Source organism: Rhodnius prolixus, unplaced genomic scaffold, assembly GCF_049639745.1.
Source record: "Rhodnius prolixus isolate KJV_2025 unplaced genomic scaffold, Rpr scaffold_4, whole genome shotgun sequence".
Classification (NCBI taxonomy): Eukaryota; Metazoa; Arthropoda; class Insecta; order Hemiptera; family Reduviidae; genus Rhodnius; species Rhodnius prolixus.
The window spans coordinates 31,111,286-31,131,388 of record NW_027411614.1 but is presented as its reverse complement, the minus strand read 5'-3'; the positions used below and the strand labels follow the sequence as shown (position 1 = coordinate 31,131,388).

At 32.4% G+C, this 20,103-nt stretch overlaps 1 protein-coding gene across 9 annotated transcripts in view; it reads left to right on the top strand.

Annotated features, from left to right (window-relative positions):
- Positions 1-18,760, top strand: part of Psi (P-element somatic inhibitor) — a 34,336-nt gene extending 15,576 nt beyond the window's left edge. For 2 of the 9 annotated variants that reach the window (XM_074130368.1, XM_074130373.1), the window contains 10 exons: positions 2,100-2,192; positions 3,489-3,659; positions 6,101-6,154; positions 6,234-6,384; positions 7,497-7,654; positions 8,932-9,088; positions 11,120-11,247; positions 12,420-12,719; positions 12,788-13,100; positions 17,064-18,760. In XM_074130368.1, coding sequence (XP_073986469.1) covers positions 2,100-2,192; positions 3,489-3,659; positions 6,101-6,154; positions 6,234-6,384; positions 7,497-7,654; positions 8,932-9,088; positions 11,120-11,247; positions 12,420-12,719; positions 12,788-13,096 — 1,521 coding nt within the window. In that variant the 3' untranslated portion in view covers positions 13,097-13,100; positions 17,064-18,760. Of the gene's footprint in view, positions 1-2,099; positions 2,193-3,488; positions 3,660-6,100; positions 6,155-6,233; positions 6,385-7,496; positions 7,655-8,931; positions 9,089-11,119; positions 11,248-12,419; positions 12,720-12,787; positions 13,101-16,632 lie in introns of all 9 variants that reach the window. The other 7 variants (XM_074130371.1, XM_074130375.1, XR_012459227.1 and 4 more) reach the window with 6 other exon arrangements.
- The last annotated feature ends 1,343 nt before the right edge of the window (positions 18,761-20,103 follow it).

Genomic DNA, 20,103 nt, shown 5'->3' with positions numbered 1-20,103 from the left:
TCCAGCGCTGTGTGGCTTCAGAAGGAAGTTATTTTGAAGGTGACAATATAGAATTGTAATTCTTTTTGAATAAAAAAATTTTAAAAAATCAGTCTCATTACTTAATTTACAGACCTCGTATATTCATGGGTACTAACCACTTATATGTACCAGAGCAGCAGGAAATTTAAAAGAGAATGAATGATGCTAGCATCAGATTTATTTTCGATTAAACCATCAGCTGAAGAGTAAGCTGGTCTCCGAATAGCTTTAGTTTCTCTAAAAACCACTGAAGAATCTTGGGTTATACGATAAGAGGAATTTTCGAAAGAAAAATTCCGCAGCTTACCTTGTTCCTATAAAAGGAAATACGACAGTGAGGCGAAAGACTAAAGCAGGAGGTGATATAGCTCTTTCAAGAAGCCGATTGAGCATTGGTGGGTTATGTTTGACCGACTAAGAAGGGTAAGCCTTATAGTCAGAATAGCAAACAGTGGTTCCTAAAATAGAAAGTTTAATAAAAAAAAAAAAAAAAAAAAAAAAGACTGGCGAATCGGAGTTAAGAGGCTGAGGCTTCTTAATTGGTTATAGGGACAGCAAACATCAACGTATACAGGGTGTTCATTTTAAGACGGCTCAAATGCATTTCATGCTTAAACGGATGATCTGAGCGAAAAACGGTAGAGGAAAAATTTGTTGCCCGTCACCTCTAGTTTCAGAATATGTAACTTGATTTTAGATTCCTGCCCGCATACGCGGCTGACGCGCGTCCAAAAGTGAGGGTTCGCAGTTGACCCTCATTTTCATATACATAGTTTTAAAAAGTATAAAAAGTTACGAAAGAAACCGGAAACCGCAATTCGATATCTTCAATATTAAAGGTGCTAGGCCATTTCAAAATCTGGTATTTATTAATCATATTTTGAAATGGCCTAGCAACTTTAATTTTGAAGATATCGAATTGCGGTTTCCGGTTTCTTTCATAACATTTTATACTCTTTAAAATGGTGTATATGAAAATAGGTGTCGAATTGCAAACCCTCACTTTTGGTCGCGCGTCAGCCGCGTATGCAGGCAGGAATCTAAAATCAAGTCACATATTCTGAAACTAGAGGTGATGGGCAACAAATTTTTCCTCTACCATTTTTTGCTCAGATTAACCGTTTAAGCATGAAATGCATTTGAGCCCTCTTAAAATGAAGACCCTGTATAGCTTTGTACGTATATATAGTATAAAGCAGGTTTCTCAGAGCCTTACTTGCTTTATTCATATATATATATATATATATAAGGCTCTGAGAAACCTGCTTTATAATATATATATATATATATATATATATATATGTATAGTTATAATTCATATATATAGTTCTAAATTTGAATTAAATCTGGTTTAATGTAGTAATTACGGCAAAGAATAGTTTTCTGATTTTTTTTTTATAATTTTTTCGATAAATATTTTTAAATCATTAATTTTTTGTAAAACTTATATTTAAAACATATATTTTTCTGGAAAGATATAATTTGAAAATGGACTAATGAATTTGACGGTAGCGCTGCTATGTAAACGCATATTTAGATAATGAAGTTTTTGGGACTCTAAACGTATTGGTAAAAACAAAACTGAAACGATATCTCGTCCTTTGTAGTTTTCTTTCTTTCATTGGCCATTTATATGCAATTTTTGTATTGTAAACCATTTGTAACGTGCTAGTTTAGTTCGAAAGAAAAATTCTTTCACAACCAATGAACCAAAACTCTGAAGTAGATTAATGTTTCTGTGAAATCTGTCATAATTAACTTAAACAAGCTTGCAACGAAATTGTCCAGAGTTATAGATCAATAATCTGTTCTGTTTATATTAACGTTGAGTATAATTGAGTTGTTTTGAAAGAAAAATTATTATCGTCCATGGGTGACAGGTTTCTCAGGGCATGGATAGATTTATCTTGTCCGACCTTAACCTTGTATCGACCAAAATTAACCCTTGAAAAATAATCTTAACTGTAAACAAATTCGTAACTATTGATTTTATTCATTATTTACTGTTTCCTCAACCCAAAATTAATATTTTTTGTGCTAAAAAGTTTATGGATTTAATCAGAAAGGGCTTTCCTTAGAAACGGGGCAGATTCCAGAATGATAGCCCCGATTCATCAGGAATGTCGGATCAAGATCCGACGATGCCTATACACAACTCAAAACCTACTTTTGTAAGTACAAGGAAATTATTTCATACATAAATTGCAATGTACTTAAAATTTTTATGTTTTTCCTGGATTCCCCAGAGAACAGCGGCTTTACTTCCGCTTCCTCATTACATTATATAATTCAATTGAACAGATTGTACCAATTTTGAACGGATTGTAGTATCAATTTTTGTACGGATTGTACCAATCGTGAATTACAAATTTTCTATATTTTGGAAATAGTATACGATGGCAGATTATCAATTGCAGAGTCGATAATGATCTCCTCCGTTAGTTGCAACAATATACCATATTGAAAATCTATCTTTGTAGACATCGTCCCACGAGTCTCAAACCGCAAAACCCAAAACGTGCTCTTTGAAAATCTTTTGAGACTTAGATTTAGCAGTGTTTAGTTATAGCTTTTCACTATTTTATTATCTCTCCTTGCTTTGCTTCATTTGTTTTAAAACGCCTTGTAGGATCGGTGATAAGCTTACTTAATTTTTCGCGGTGAACTTTGGAAGTGAAAAAATCAATGACAATTTAACAAATCTTCAACCGATTATGTAAGTGTAATTATTAAATTAAATTGGGAATGTTTTAAAATCGTTACTTTTCACAATAAAAAATATTTAATGCATTATGTTTTTTTTTTTTGACCACTTTGTAAACGGTCTTGCTATTAGCAGTACTCTGATTTAAATCAAGTCGGTTAAAACATTATTATATTATTCTCTCTAACATTGTATTTGGATTTCATTTATTTATATATTTACACCTAATTGATAGAAAGGACGTTAAACTGTGCCAAAAAGAAAGATGATTACATTTCATTAATGTATTAAATTCTCACGCCATTTTTAAAATGTTTCATGCCTTAAGAGAAAAGATGCCAGTGTTATTATCTAACAGTTGTGCTGCTGATTTGTGGAATACCATAAAATGCTGTATTTTCCTTTAACAAGTATCTGATTGAAATATGCAGATTATTTTATTGATTTCATAAGTGTGATATTGTTATAAATAATACCACCACATTGATTATTGAGTAAATCCACATTAAGTTTATAAAAAAGATTTATTCATCGCCCATAATTAATACATATTTAGATCGTTTATTAAATTCCTTAAGTTATTTTTTTCATAATCGGGTAAATATTCAACTCATTTTACTAGGCCGTAATTCAATACCAACTTGAATGAATTATTTTTATACGCTATAGTGTGGTTCTAATATCTAAAACTGTGATATGAATTAAAATGAAATTTGTACACTTAGAATGTTTTAAAATTTTAAAGTTCATTATTTGTTCGCAGGTTGAAATAATGATTCCAGGACCAAAAGTAGGTTTGATAATTGGTAAAGGAGGTGAAACAATTAAAAGTTTACAAGAAAAGTCTGGAGCTAAGATGGTAGTTATTCAGGATGGGCCTAATCAGGAAGCAGAAAAACCTTTAAGGATAACTGGAGATCCACAGAAAGTTGAAGTATGTTTGTTTTGTTTTTATTTAGAACTCGTGATTTGTTAAATAAGGGGCCTGGAAAAGTATTCTTATCTATTGTATCTTAATTCCACGATAACCGTTTTAATCGCTTCTATGCACTAGAATCAGTGTGCTAATCTTATTATTTTACTTTAAACGAAGTGATTTAAATCAATCAACATTCACCAAACAGTTAAAGGGAACGTATAAAAGTAATAAATGAAATAACATTGTTATCGTAATTCATTATTATTATTAATGATCCCATGGAAGGCATTACCTCAGTGGCTGCCGAATAGGATTCCCGCTCGAAGATCCCAAGTTCGAACCCAACTCCCAGCCCTTAGATTTTCTCTTCTTAAGAGTTTCTTGCAGCTCATTGTGCGGAGATGAACGAGAAAACTCTGTCCGCCGCACTGAAAAAGCTCCGAACGCCAGTGAGCTCCGTTGTTAACGTGTCTTAAATTTAAAAATAAATATACTTAAAATAATAATAATGATATTAATTTTAGCCATAATAATATTCTATTAGAAGGCAATTACTAAATTTCAGAACTATTGACACCTTAGTCAAATCTTTCTCTTCGCCTAGCTGTAATTTTTTGAGCTTGCTAGGTTTGTTATTGTGGAGTGTTGAGGTATAGCTTAGAATGTGGTACTCTATCGCAGCCACTAACTACTCAATATCATTTCAATTTTTTGGAAAAGCTAACTGATTAGAGCACTAATTTGAATGATAGAGATTCTATGTAATTAAGTTAGATTTTTTAAATTTTTTATTTATTTATTTTATTTTTTGTACATCCACACAGCATCGTTACTTAACACTTGTTTTTGCAGCCTAGAACAGTACTTTTTTTAAAAATATACACATTAGTGTGAGTTGAGCAAAACAGGTTTGCCTTAACTTAAACTTCACCTAATATTTTTTTATAATATTAAAGTTTAAAATTCTTTTTAAAATCAGTTGTGGACCTAGTGGTAGAGTTTCCAGGATTGAGTCAGTCTAACTGTTGCCGTTTATTTGTATATACGAGGTGTGTTCAAAAAGTAACGGGAATTTTCGTTTTTTGAAAAAAATATTTATTTATTCATCTACATTAATATTGTCGCCTTCAAAGTAGTCCCCTTCGCATACAATACACTTGTGCCAGCGCTTTTTCCAATCCTCGAAACACTTCTGAAACTCGATCTTTGTGATAGCTTTCAGCTCTTTCAGCGATTCGCTTTTAATGTCATCTATGCTTGTAAAACGACGGCCTTTTAATGTTCTCTTTATGTTTGGAAATAGAAAAAAGTCACATGGAGCCATGTCTGGCGAATATGGAGGCTGGGACATCGTTAAAGTTTTGTTTTTGGCCAAAAATTCACGAACAAGCAATGAAGTGTGAGCAGGTGCATTATCGTGGTGCAAAATCCATGAATTGTTTTGCCACAAATCCGGGCGTTTTTTTCGGATTGCTTCACGCAAACGCGTTGAACTTGTAGGTAGTACTCCTTATTGATTGTTTGACCTTGTGGCAAGAATTCATAATGCACTATGCCATTAAAATCGAAGAACACAGTGAGCATAACCTTCACATTCGACCGCACTTGTCGAGCCTTTTTCGGTCTTGGCGATCCAGAATGCCTCCACTGGGACGATTGAGCCTTAGTTTCGACATCATATCCGTAAACCCATGTTTCGTCACCTGTTATAACACGTTTCAGTAGATCCGCATCGTTGTCGACTTCATTGAGTGACTCTTGAGCAACTTCCATTCTCCGCTGTTTTTGTTCGAAATTCAACAATTTTGGAACAAATTTTGCTGCCACACGTTTCATACCCAAAACATCCGGAAAAATTTCATGGCATGAGCCAATTGATATGGCAACATCATCAGCGACTTCTCTGATTGTGATTCGGCGATCGTTCATAACCATTTCTTTCACTTTTTTCACGTTTTCATCGGTTGTTGATGTGCTTGGACGTCCAGGTCGTTCGTCATCTTCAACGTTTTCGCGGCCATCTTGGAAACGCTTATACCACTCGTAAATCCTTGTTTTACTCATAGCAGACTCACCATATGCCTTTATTAACATTTCACACACTTTATTACACTTTATTTCATTTTTTACGCAAAATTTAATACAAATTCTTTGATCCATTTTTTTTAACAAAAAAATCGCCAAGCTCGAAAAACACGTCTAACCTTAACGGCTGCCACTTAAGAAGTAAACAATGAATATTACTGAAAATTTTATCGTACTTCAGGGGCATGTGTACCAACATAATAAAAAAAAAAATTTACAATCAGACTCTCCAAACCCGCGAAATTTAAAAATTCCCGTTACTTTTTGAACACACCTCGTACATATAAACGGCATTATAATCATTTAGTTATTTAATTTAAAAAATGTCTTAAGTATATCTGTGGAGTTACTTTATTTCGTCTTAATTACAGCATGCGAAGAACTTAGTGTATGAATTGCTGGCAGAAAAAGATGTCTCTGGTGGAGTAAGTGAATGCTAATTAAACTTTTAATACATTTTTTTTTAAGTATTGATAGTTAAAGATTTCTGTATTTTTTCATTAGCAAAGTCGAGGCGGTAGAGGAGGTGGCCGAGGAGGTGGAAGCGGTAGTTACGATAGAGGAGGTGGCCAGCAGAGAAATTACGGTGGAAGAGGTCAAGAAGAATCGCAATTCGTTGTACCTGCAAATAAATGTGGAGTTATTATTGGGCGTGGTATGTAGTATTCAAAACTAAACAATTCCTGAACAATAATCATTATTTCTTGTTGAGAATTTTCATTTTTTAAAAATGTACTTCCCGTAAACCAGATAAAAATACGATATCTAATAAAATGCTTGAACAAAAATTCCTTCTTGGTATTTAACCAAAGACTCTTCTTTTTCTATTGTTGTAGTTTGAATAGAAATTCTCGTAGTTCTTTCAATATTGTGTGGTTTAGTGCAATAAAATGCACTTAAATACTTAAGCGTGCATACCAACTCCCCAGAAACTTTATAAAATCAATGTTCGGTTGAAGTTAAAAGACGTTCCATTCTTCTAACTTTTCCTACAGTATATTATTGTGAGTCTAATTAAATGACACATAAAATGGTTGGGCTTCCGAAAACCTTTAAAGAAGAAGACAAATTTAAAAAAATTAATAAAAATTCTTTAACAAAAATCTTAATAATTCTTTTATTTTTTTAGCTGATATTTTTCAATTGCCTTTTTTTTTTTCATTTTTCTAATATCTTAATGTGAGCATGAAAATCACCATCTATCAAAATAGTGTTAAGAACGTTTATAAATTTGAATGACGGAGGGTTTAGTTTTGTTGGGAACATGGTCTTGTCTAGTTGAGAATTAGTGTTTACATTAAGTTAAAGGTATATGTAAAATTATTAAAAAAGGATTGTGTAAAAACGCTCTAATTAGGCCATAGCAGTAAATTAAACCAAGCGCTAGGGAGTATTAAGTTTTAAGCGCTCGTCATCTAATCTAATCAAAGAAAGAAAATAACCAAGTATTGATCGATAAATTGATGGATGAAGGAAAAAAAAACCAGTTCATTGAAATCCTTATGTAAGATTAAAAATCGCAGGAAGAGAAATTGATGTGGACATGTTTTTATTTATATTTTTTTTATTTTGTGACTTAACTTTTTTTTTAGATATTGTTATAATGTACGTAATTTGGCAGTAAAATTACAAATGTTGAAATTAGAACACTTAAACACTGTAATTTTTCAATGTGTTAAATGTTTATTTATATAAAACATGTGAGATATTTAAGTATACGAATATCTTTTCTACAAAAAACGTTCAATACTTTTCTTTTTTTTTAAGGTGGAGAAACAATCAAGCAAATAAATCAGGCGACTGGTGCACATTGCGAATTAGATAGAAGACCCAATCAAAATCCTAATGAAAAAGTTTTTATAATAAGGGGATCTATAGAACAGATTGAAGCAGCAAAACAAATGATTTCCGATAAACTTGGTCAGGTAAGTTGTACTTTTAAAGAAAAAAAAATCAAATCAAACCGTGCGCGTTAACTTAGCTGAAAGGTGGAAATAATTTTTCACAATTGTAACTAAATTTATATTCGTTCTGTCCATTAAACGGAGATCTCACTGGATATTTCTGCAAACAAAATAAAACAATCCCCCCCCTCCAACTATCAACTCATACACGTACATCTCTTCTGTAGAAGTAACTAAAAAAAAAGTATGCACGAAAAATAACGGATCTATGTGATCTCAGAGTTTACCAGGTTAATAGTAGGAGTTTCATTTTGTTAGTAGAAAAGCCAAGAAGCGCACTTTTAGCCTGAAGGGCTGACTGCCGTGGAATAAGGTTTTACTAGGGAAGGGATTAGCTATGTGGTTAGCATACTGGACTCCCACGCGGAGGTCCCGGGTTCGAATCCAGCTGCTGACCCATAGATTTTCTCTTCCTAGGAGCTTCTTACAGCTCACTGTCCGGTGATGGACAGTGTGGTCTGTAAAGAGAGAACACTGTCCGGAGGCTGGCAGTGCACTGGAAAAAGCTCCGGGCACCAATAACCATAGATGTTGACGCGCCTTAAATCATAAAAAAATAAATAAATTAATAAAAAATAAGGTTTACTAGTAGTGGTGTTGAAAAGGCTGTCGAGGGGCAAAGTTTCTCAATATAGGAAAAGTTAGGAAATGAAGGATTTTTTTTTTTGTTAAAAAACCTGACATCCTAACTCAGAATAGGTTTTCCAAAAATTCTGAAAAACTTTACTACAAATTAATCTACGATTGCGTACCGTCAGTGCCTTCTTGACATTACAACAAAGTTCACATAGCTACATTGTAAATAATCAGCGGACATTACACTAGTATGTACTGTTCATTGTTAATTTTCATCATTAATTATATAGGAAATCGTGGCTAAATACACAAAATAACTTAACACGCAAATACACAGTTTTTCTATACCTATTTTGTGTTTTGTTATATTCAATAATATGTATAAAAAAGAAATCTTTCTGTGTTGGTTTCACGCACTGAGCTCCTGCTTTTATAAAATCTTGTATTTTTAAAAAAGCAAATAAATTCTATTCTATTCTATCTTACATAGTATTCGAAATTGTTGGCGCCAATAATATTGTAGTTTAGTTTTTAGTAAAATTTTCCAAGTAGCTAATCGAAGTATGTAAATCTCAAACTTTTTAAAAAATTTAATTCCTGTATTTTTCTTTTTATAATTTTTCTATAATTTGTTATTGAAGAACATCTATTCGTATGTACAGCCTTACATGCCGACTGCGGGACCGGGAGCCAATGGGACACAAGGATATACTCCTGGTGCTCCAGTAGGAGGTCCAGGTGCTGGATATCCAGGTCAATGGGGTGCTCCTCAAGCCCCTGCCTACGCTCAGCCATATCATCAGCAGCATATGGATCCAAGTAAGTTTTTTTTTTATGTACTAAAAAGCTCAGAAATCTATAATAGAATAACGATTAAAAAAAAAATCATTTTTTGAAATTTTGGCCCTAAAATTTTGCGTTGCACACATTGTATACAGGGTGTTCCAAGCTATATGGATAACGACTTTTTCTCGGAAACTAAGATAGCTTGAAAAAACTAAAAAATACTTGTTCCCTTAGTTTTTGTAAGGAATCCAAATTTACTTTGTAAATTTTTTTCGGTGCTTCCAGAAGCAAGATACAGGCACCAACTTCATTTTTTCAAATGGGAGGTGCGGTTTTTATTTCAGAAATAGATTCCTCTATTTTTTTTAAAGAAAAATTTACTTGAACGGTTTTTTTCTGTGAGCGATATTTTAGAAGTTATGAATGAAAACATGATTCTTATAAGAAATGTCAAAATGATAATATTATAACGGTTTTTTGATTGAATAAGAAGAAAAGTAAATAAGAAATAAATGTTATTCCTCATTAATATTACAGATCATGCTCGAAATGGCCTCCACCATTAGAGATGCATAGGCATGCTCTTTCCTGCCAATTGCCTCTTACTGCAAAAGAAATAGATTCGGCTTTAACCGACTTACACGTATCTATTATTCTCTGCTTTAGTTCATCTACAATTGCAATTCCGGCTTGATTCTGGTACACCTAGATTTAGAAATGCTTTTAGATAAGCAGAAATAAGGAAAGAAAGAAAAAAAGTTATGAATAATCACCTTGTTTTTCAGGTATCCCCAAAGGAAATAGTCCATAGGTGTCAAATCCGGTGAACGAGGAGGCCACTGAATCGCCCCGCGTGTCGATATATCTCCATCAGGCATGTAAAGAGATATCTCGATAGACAATTTGATGGGCATGTTATATCGACACGGGGGGAATTCAGTGACCACCTCGTTCACCAGATTTGACACCTATGGACTATTTCCTTTGGGGATACCTGAAAAACAAGGTGATTATTCATAACTTTTTTATTTCTTTCCTTATTTTTACCTATCTAAAAGCATTTCTAAATCTAGGTGCATCAGAATCAAGTCGGGTTGGCATCTGTAGATGAACAAAAGCTGAGAATAATAGATACGTATAAGTCGGTTAAAGCCGAATCTATTTCTTTGGCAATAAGGGGCAATTGGCAGGAAAGAGCATGTCTATGCATCTCTAATGGTGGAGGCCATTTCGAGCATGATCTGTAATATTAATGAGGAGTAAAATTTATAATAAAATAGTACTTTTCTTCTTATTCAATCAAAAAACCGTTATAATATTATCATTTTGACATTTCTTATAAGAATCATGTTTTCATTCATAACTTCTAAAATATCGCTCACAGAAAAAAACCGTTCAAGTAAATTTTTCTTTAAAAAAAATAGAGGAATCTATTTCTGAAATAAAAACCGCACCTTCCCATTTGAAAAAATGAAGTTGGTGCCTGTATCTCGCTTCTGGAAGCACCGAAAAAAATTTACAAAGTAAATTTGGATTCCTTACAAAAAACTAAGGGAACACGTATTTTTTAGTTTTTTTCTAGCTATCTTAGTTTCCGAGAAAAAGTCGTTATCCATATAGCTTGGGACACCCTGTATACTACCCCTATAATGATTGAGGTAAATGAAATAAGTAGAGGTCAGGTTATAATAACATGTCAAAAAATAAATAAATAAATAGCGGTTCCAACAACAAGGTTGCACATTCAAATTTAGGTAATTAAGATTGACTGATTCTGGAAAAAGGGTCTACAATATCGTTTCAAGTCTCCTTAATTATTGTATAATAAACTTCTAAAAAAAAAAAAAATACTTGACATAGGATGAAAAAATAATTGCCAGTTTACTCGACTGAAATGGCAATTATTTTTTCATCCTATTGAAACTATGAATCAGTCACCAAAAAGAATGAACAACAAATTCTTGACATAGTTTTAAGCCCTTTGTACACTTCTTTAAACCAAATTAACATCCTTTACAAACATATTTGTAATAATTCACCAATTTGTCATCATGACCTGTACAGATGCAATGGGTGGTATGGCACCTCAGGCCCAACCTCAACCAGATTATAGCCAACAATGGATTGAATATTACAGAAGCTTAGGAATGCATAGTGAAGCAGATGCTATCGAACAGCAAACAAAGACGAAGGTTAGTGCAGTTAGCAGTTAATATTGGAACTTTTTCTCTAAACACTCTTTATCGGTAAAGAACTGTTTTTTTTAGATTAAAGAAATGTGGCTAACATTAGAAAAACATTAAAACAATCAGAAGTAAAGGAATGTTGACGAGTGATTAATTTCCATAAGTGTGATTTTTATGCTGCGATTTTTCGAAAAAGTTTTTTTTAAGAGACATATACCATTTGTGACCCAAAATAACAATGTGATAATTTTAATATGAATAAATAGAGTGTTCTCAGCGAAATGCACTGTTTAATGCTTTCATCTAACTAAAATGCCCATGCTCTGCGATAACTGTTAAGCCGTCTGTATGTTATAAAGTAACTTCAAAGTCAATGCCATGGAATTCCTTTTAACTGAACATTGATTGTTAAAGAATAAGTTTTTTGGTATTTTTTCATAAAATGTAGTATCAATTTTCCCTAAAATTGAAACAAGAATAAGCAAATACAGACATGTCCCATAAAAAGTTAGACCACCAGATACAGTTTTAGCTAAATGATGAGTTTAGGGATAAATTAAGGGCAATATTTATTGAACTACCAGCCTTGGCGCCAAAATTTCACATTTGCGCGGTCGCTGTGCAATGAAGGAAAAAATAGGACATTATTCATTTTATTGGGTAGGTGTACCGTGCTATCAGATTTTAGGCTAAGTATTTTTAATAGTCGTTTTATTAATAATATGAAGTGCATAAAGGTGTTATATGAAAAAAAAATGGCCCCAATCTTTTCTGTTACCTTTTCTAAACCGTGGGCGTAGTGTAGAGAGATGGGCACAGATTAAAAATACAATTTAATCATAAGTTAAATTGATTAATTTTTTGAAATTTCAATCAGAATTTAATTGACAAAATTAATCATATGTCAATTAATTAGTGAACTAAATTTTATAATCTAATCTTAATTGAACTTTTAATCACCAAATTAATTTAATTTCAATCGTTAATCAGATTGATTTAATCACTCATTATTTGACTTTTCAACTAATGATAACTAGACTTATACAGGACTAACCTATTGAATAAATAAATTTATTTTACTTTATTAATTGTTAAAGATATTAATTTGTAAATTTTAATCATGACAGAATGAGTATTGCTAGTGTTTCATCCATGTTTAAAATTCTAAAATATTACAGCAAGCTGCAGCTGCAGCTGCCGCTGCGGCAGCAGGGGGTCCTGGAGGCCCACAGCCAGGTATGGTGGGAGGTCCTCAAGGGCCTGGTCCACAGCCTGGTGCCATGATGCCAGGGCAACCTCAACCTGTGCAACCTCAACCGAATCCCGCTGTTCAACAGCAACAACAACAACAACAGCCTCAACCTCAGCAACAGCAAGCCAATGGACAACCAGATTACTCAGCACAATGGGCGCAGTACTATAGAAGTCTTGGAAAAATTAAGGAGGCCGAACTTATTGAACAGCAAATGAAAAATAAGGTAAATTGAAAAACGTTTCTCTATCTTACTCTGTTTTGTTGTTACTATCCTCATAAATTTTAAAATAGCAACAACAGCAGCAACAACAACCACAGCAGCAACAAATGCCTGGGATGCCTCAACCTGGGGGCGCACCAGCACCAGGAGCTCCTCAGATGCCAGCAGCTCCAGCGCCTGCTCCAGGACCACCTGGTCAACCAGGATACTATGCTCCTCAACCACCAGCGGGTCCTTATGGTCAGCCGTATGGTCCAGGTCCAGCAGGTTATTCTGGTTACCATCAGCCCCAATACCCTGGATATCCCGGGCCCATGGGTCCGCCAGGAGGAGGCCCTCCCCAACCACAGCAACCACCTCAACAGCCTCAGGAACAGTAGTGAGGTGAGTCCAACCTGTCTTACTTACGGTAAGATGAAATCGAGGAGGTTAGAATAGAATGGCGTCATCTGTGTACTAGTCTCGACTATTCTCTTCGAAAGCACAACATTTAAAACAGACATCTAATTTTTTGAAATGTATATCTGTTTTTAATAATCTGATGGAACTTCTTTCAGCAATAAAAGAAGACCTATTTATTTATTATATTATTTTTATTTTTGCGGACATACAATAGTATATGCTTTTTTAACATTATTTCTCTTATTCAATTTTGCCTCTATTCTACATTAAGTTTAATAGTTTTGAGATTTTGCTTTTTAACCCTTATTACTAGCTAATTTCTGTCGATAATTTATTTTATATTAGTGGTTTTCTTTCAAATATGTTTCATGAAATTACCTGGATATTCTGTACCCTTAAAAAATGGTTTTCTGTATTCAGTTAAGTTGATTTTTTTTTTTATTTGTATCGATTATTAGAGTTTATATGTAGCAAACTATGATTTCTATTTTTTTAGGAAACTAGTGATTTGGATGATGAAGATGTCAAAGTTTCTCATTATAAACCGATTTAATTATATTTAAATTTAATCAAAAGTTTCAAAAATGGTGAGTAAATAAAATCATAATTCCATTGATTTTATCCATCGTAACATGTATGTTTATTGCATCCTTGATCGGTTTCGTATTTCTGTATCTTTCATGCTTCATGTGAGGTAGATTAATCAGTTGAATTAGAAAATTCGACTTTACTTATATTTCCATTTTACACTACATTTACTGTCTGAGTGAGAGGTTACATGGTGGGTATGTGTGTTATTTGAAATGTTAATGAACGGTAAAACATTTTAACAAAATTAATGAAACCAAGTACGTGTTTTAAGTGTTTTGCGCTTAGGTAGTGTTTTAGAAAAGTAAAGTTGGAGTGTATTTTATACGGCGGATGTGCGAATTTAAACGGGGAACCCAGAGATAATTTTATTTTATTTATTAATTTTATATTCTGGGCACTACAGAAGGTCTTAAGTTTTCGAGAACTATCGAGGGAGGCAAAGCTGATTGTCTATAAAAGCATATTGAGGCTAGTGTGGTTACGTATGCCAGTAAAACGTGGGTGTTAACCAAGGAGGATGAAAGATTGCTTAATGCCTGATAGAGGAAGATTATAAGGAAACTTTTTGGCCCAGTGAAAGAAGGGGAAAGTTACAGAATCAGGAAAGAACAGTGAAATAAGAGAGCTGTACCACGAACAGGATTTAGTAGGATGGATTAAGAGGGGAAGATTGAGATGGCTAGGCCATTTAGTGAGGATGGAAGGTTCCAGATTTCCCAACAAAATAATGAATGGGCACCCAGGGGAGGCGTGAAAAAAAAGGAAGACCGAGGATTAGGTGGCTGGTTAATGTAGAGGAAGATATTAGAAATCTGGGAGTAAGGACATGAAGGCTTTGGTTAGAGAGAAGTGGGAAAAGGTGATAGAGGAGGCCAAGGTCCTTCGAGGACCGTAGAGCCAGAGAGAGAGATTAATTTTATATTATTCCCTGAGGATTGGGACAAAGAATAATCCACAGTTCACTCTGCTTGTCATGAGAGGTAATTAAAAGAGTACCCTGTCCGTTGGTTTTCTCCATCCTTTCCCTTTTCCCCTTCTTCCTATTCCCTCCTAATCTCATTTCATCCTTTTAAGTTCATCCCGGGATTGATTAAAAACTGCGCCCTGGGAAGATGGGTTTCATAGCCGAGCTACCCAACTAAGATAGTAAACTCTAAATTAAAATCCTGGTTTTCCTAGTACGGGGTAGATGCGTTGGGCCGGCCATCACAAAATTACGCTATTGCTACGAAACCAAAAAGAAAAAATATTTGCTTGGGGAAATCCTCAGTATTGAGGAACTCCTGAAAAAAATAAATGTGTTACTATTCATTAACATTTGGTATTCCAAATCTGATTCTTGACTCAGAGACAGAAGTCAGCAAGTGTAATACAGACGGTAATGTACTGTGAACTAGAAATCTCTACCCCACTCTGAATACCTCTGCCTCTGATGATAGATGAAGGTCCCAAAACGGGTCAGGGATACAATAAACATGCTTGCTACGATGAGTAAATTCAAAGATATTTTCCAGCACTGCAGACTTAACCACATTTTTCAAAAATCGTTATTTTTTACCCTTAACAAATAATGTCGCAGAATCAATGCTAGTGATCTATTTACTTTTAAGTGTATGCTTTTCAAACTTCTTGCCATTTTTAAAAGCAGTTCGCCCTTTTTCTCTTCAGCAATTTGATTTGAAGATTTAAATTAGTTTGCTCTGAAAATTAAGCTTTGTCTATGTACTGGGTTCATTTTAAGCTAAAGAAAAAATTGTTTTTAGGTTTTTAATCTGCTCAACCATATTTAAAATCAAATACAATTAAAAAAAAAATATTTTTTTTATTATGTTTTTAAATATTAGAAAATAAACATATTCCATACAGTAAACTTTATTTTTGGTAGATGATTTTGGTGGACAACTTTTAATCAAATTTTTCCTCATTATTACTCCTCAATAAACTTTGGTGTGAGGCGTGGAATTTAGTGATTGTTTTAACCCTTCCGTATCTAATCCTTACCATCACTCCTTAATTGGTAATGAGGGAATTTAAGAGGTCCAAAACATCAAACTAAAACCAAAATTTTCACTTCTCCTTTTTTATAATGGTGAAAATATTCTAATAAAGTGCAAGTTATGCAGGTTGTTCATCAATGTCTTATTAAACAACTTATAAAAAAAATAGACAAGCAAAATCATTGAGACAATTATTTTTAGGAAAAACATATTTTTATTGATTTCATGGTATAATAGTTTACTTTGGTAATCAACCTACATTACCTAGATTTCATTCGAACAAATTATTACATCCTTTTCCCATTCAGGCATTTTTTATTTTCATTTATTTATTTTTTTAATCATTGATTACCTCTAATTTGTAGTGTAATTTATTTGTTCTCGTTTTTACAGCCTTTATTTAATTATTTTTTCTTTTCTTTTAAAATTTATATTTTTATGAATTTAGAATTTATTATTTATTATAAATTTTTGTGAACATAGTAGTCGATGATTAGTACACAGGATGCCTGAAAGCAGGTTTGTAATTCCTGTTGGTAAGTATATAGTGTAAGTAGTTAAAGTTGTATACATATATCTCATTTTTAATTCTGTAAAAAAGATAAAATTATTTATGTACATTGAGAATTGAATTGTGGGAAAGATGACCATTTCTTTCTTTTTAACTGGATTTTTTATGTGTTATTTACCAAATAAATTCTAGGAATATTTTACTTTTCCTTTTTCTGTTTTAATTTATTTTAGATAATGATTAAGATTTAAGTAAACTGGTTTAGATGTCGGCTATTAGTAAACTGGAAAGATTTAATTTTTTACAAATTATTACTATACTTTTTAACTAAAGTTTTGTTTTTGTTTTAGACAGGTTAAGAACACTGGGTAAGTATGTTTGTGGAATGAATATGTTGAATGTTCTGTGATTTTAGGTACCAATATTTTTTGAATTCCTGATGTCAGTGGATGGATGTCATGAAACGGTAGAATTTACAGTTTGGTAGAAGAAAATTAAAATTAAACATCAGTAATCGAGAAGTAACAGGGAGGAAAATGAAGTGTAAGCGTGAGTTGGGGCAGCACAAAAAGCAACCGAATGATTTGTAAGTCACACGTAATAATAAATCAAGTAATTACAAATCTAAGCCAGTTTACTAATATCCTATTGACTTATTAAATACAAAGTGTAATTATTTCCCACGGTTCCTGTTATGTATATAACCGAAAACTACCTCTTCAATTTAAATAAGTAATTGTAAGACAAATTTATTAAACGGTAAAGTAAAAAAAAAGGTAAGTATTAATGTTGTGGAACATAGTTTTGTAACACTCTGCGTGGTGTGTTTGTTTTCTGTGATTTCAGGTACGCGAGCGTGTAATGTTCATTTATAAATATTGTAATAAGAAGGCGAAAGATTGGCAGGCAACCAGGAATTTTTTTTTGAAGGACTTCGCCTTTAGCGGCCTGCAACATTTTGTGTGCAGAGGGATGCACATTTTTGGCCCCCTCTTGATTTTATAATTTGAATTTAAAAAGAAAATAGCTTATATAAAAAAAACACCATTACTAATAATGCAATTTTTTTTTTTTTTTTTTTAAACTTGACAATTCTATAATATGTACCTGTAGGTTTGTGTCAAATCTTTTCTTCAAGTATCTTCAAAAGAATTTTAATTATTACTTTTTTTTATTTAAAACTTGATTTTTCTTTAATATACATAATTTGTATTTAGTGAGTTTGCCTGATATAATAGGCGTATTTCTTGTTTTTGTTTTTCGATTTTTTTTTCATGTTTTTATTTTTAACTGCAACCATTTTTAGAATTTTATTTTCATCCATATAAAGTTCCTGTTATTTTCCCTTATCCAAACTTTATTTTTCGGCACTGACGGAGAGTATACCTAAAAGTGGACGATTACAACACAAATGTTTTAACGAATCTACTGATTTTAATTAGACTGGAAAAAACAAATGATTGGGAAATTATGCCTGAGTAGATGAGAGTTCTACCACTACACGTGACTGCAGTAAAATTGATTATTAATGATTCTTAACATTCCAAAAAGTTAAATAATGAAAGTGAAAAGAGATTTTAAATGAATATATGAACAAAAGTACGAAATGAACACGGTAAGTTACTCAAAACATAAAAATGCCATGCCTCGTATATGTTAATATCTTACATTAACCCATATCTATTACATAATTTTATATATAATCGTATATACAAACTTGCCAAATGACATGTCTGTCCTCAACGAATTACCTTTTCATAGATTTTTTTTTCTTTTTGTTTTATATATATGATCATCTTTTCAGCATATATATATGTTTATTTATTTTATAATTGCAGATAAGATTTTTATTAATATTTTCCGCTTTTTTTTTAATATTTGAAATTTTATGTGATATATATATTAATATTTCCATTTCAATACGATATTTAATGTTGCCATTTATTATGCCAATTTTTAAAATGATGTTTCAATTTTGTGCTGATATTATTTTATTTATTTATTTATGCATATATTTGATATTTTCTTGATTTATTTGTCCATATTTTTGATTTTATTACAATTGCCATATTTTACTGCGTCTGCTCTCTTTATATATGTTTTATACATATATATATATATATATATTCACATATTTATTTATATATTATCTGCCCCATGTTATTGATATACATTTTTTAATTATTTTTCTTATTTTTGTTTTTATATTATTGAATGTGATTAAAATTTTTTGGACATGTTTTAAGGCAGGCATGGTTTTGGGGGACAATAAACTGGGCGCCGCTACGGATATTTTGAGTTTTCCGATCAGTTACGTCTTACCTTTACATTTATTCTTGTATGTTTTCATTTATTTTACTCGGCTTCCCAAAAGTGTTGTATTCCCTGACGAAATTTGGGCGCCGAAGAATTTTCTTTTTTACTTTTGAAATATTGTGACCTATGTACTATGTTCTTTGATGTAAATTTCCTTTTTTATTTTATTTTTTCCGTAATGGGAAAAAAATTTAAATTAAAAAATAAAAGTTATTAGTTATAATAGATTATTCGTTCCACACACTTTATTTAGAATAATTAAAGGTATTTTAATTTCATGAATCATCTTTTCATTTTACATGATTAATGGAATTGAATATTTTTGTTTGATGTTCCGTACGAGTTATTTATTTTTAATTATGGCGTTTCTTAACACTGCGATCGAACTTTCTCTTACAACCGGTACTGGACAAAGCTATCTTTAATCACCTGACTGAGTGCCATACAGTTAGGGCTCCTTGCGAACAAAAAAAAGTGATCTCTGAAAGAGATGTAAATTTCTATCAAATCTTCCTAAGTAAATTCCCTCTGCATAGCGAATGTTTGAAGGCTCAAACCCATTATTACCTCATTAAGTGCAGCCAGCTCCATTAGTTTTCTAAGCTCCATTTCTCTTTGCTTAAGTAGTTACATATTACGTATGAATTTTAAGATTAGCGTAGCCATGTTTGTCAGTTGACTGCTTTTTACTATTTGTAACCATTTTTATTGTGGTGTTACACCTTTGTCACAACGATATCCTCCGTTTACTGGACAGAGTACTGGTTTTTATTGCTTCTTATTCCATAACATGCCTCTACTGGATAACAGTTTCCAAATTTAACGGGTAGAACTATTTTTTTTCATTGCAACATGAGATTAAATTGTTTAGTTGGCAGTTTCTAATTGAATTAAAAAAAAAAATGAAAGAATAAAGGGTTTCATTCAAATAAAAATGGGTCAGAGAATATCAAGGCTGTGACAACATTAACGAACTTTTTCACATACCTAGATTTAGTAAAGACCCCTTGCACAATTTGTAAGTACTAGTCAACCCTGCTATTGCAGCTTTAGACGTCGAGTCAAGAGTAATGTTAGTTACCTACGGGATAACAAAACGTAGTTCCCCCAATTTTGAGGTCGTGTGAATTAGAACTAAGTTACAATCCCATATATCGGTTCAGAGCGGACATGTCAATTTTCACTAGAAATCTAATATCTAAAACAAGTACTAAGTAAAGTAAACAATTTTGTTTTTGTTTTTTTATGATTGTTAAGAGGATCTTAGAGACCAGAAAATGTATTCAAAATTCGTTAAAGGATTTTTGGTTGATCCAGGAAATTTCAACCTAATAATTTGATTAAATAGAGGAGGACAGGCATGTGCTTTTTAACGTTTGTGTAATATTTATTTGGACCAAAGGAATGTAGGAATGTGAGGACTCAAAAACTAATAGTTAAGAAGTATTACATAAAATGTTACTGGGTCCAGTAGGCAAGTGGCTTTTAGGGAAAACCACGATTTAAAAAAATAAATAAATAGCAAGTGGACTAGTTAAAATTTACAAATATCTCAGTGTTAAGATTAAAA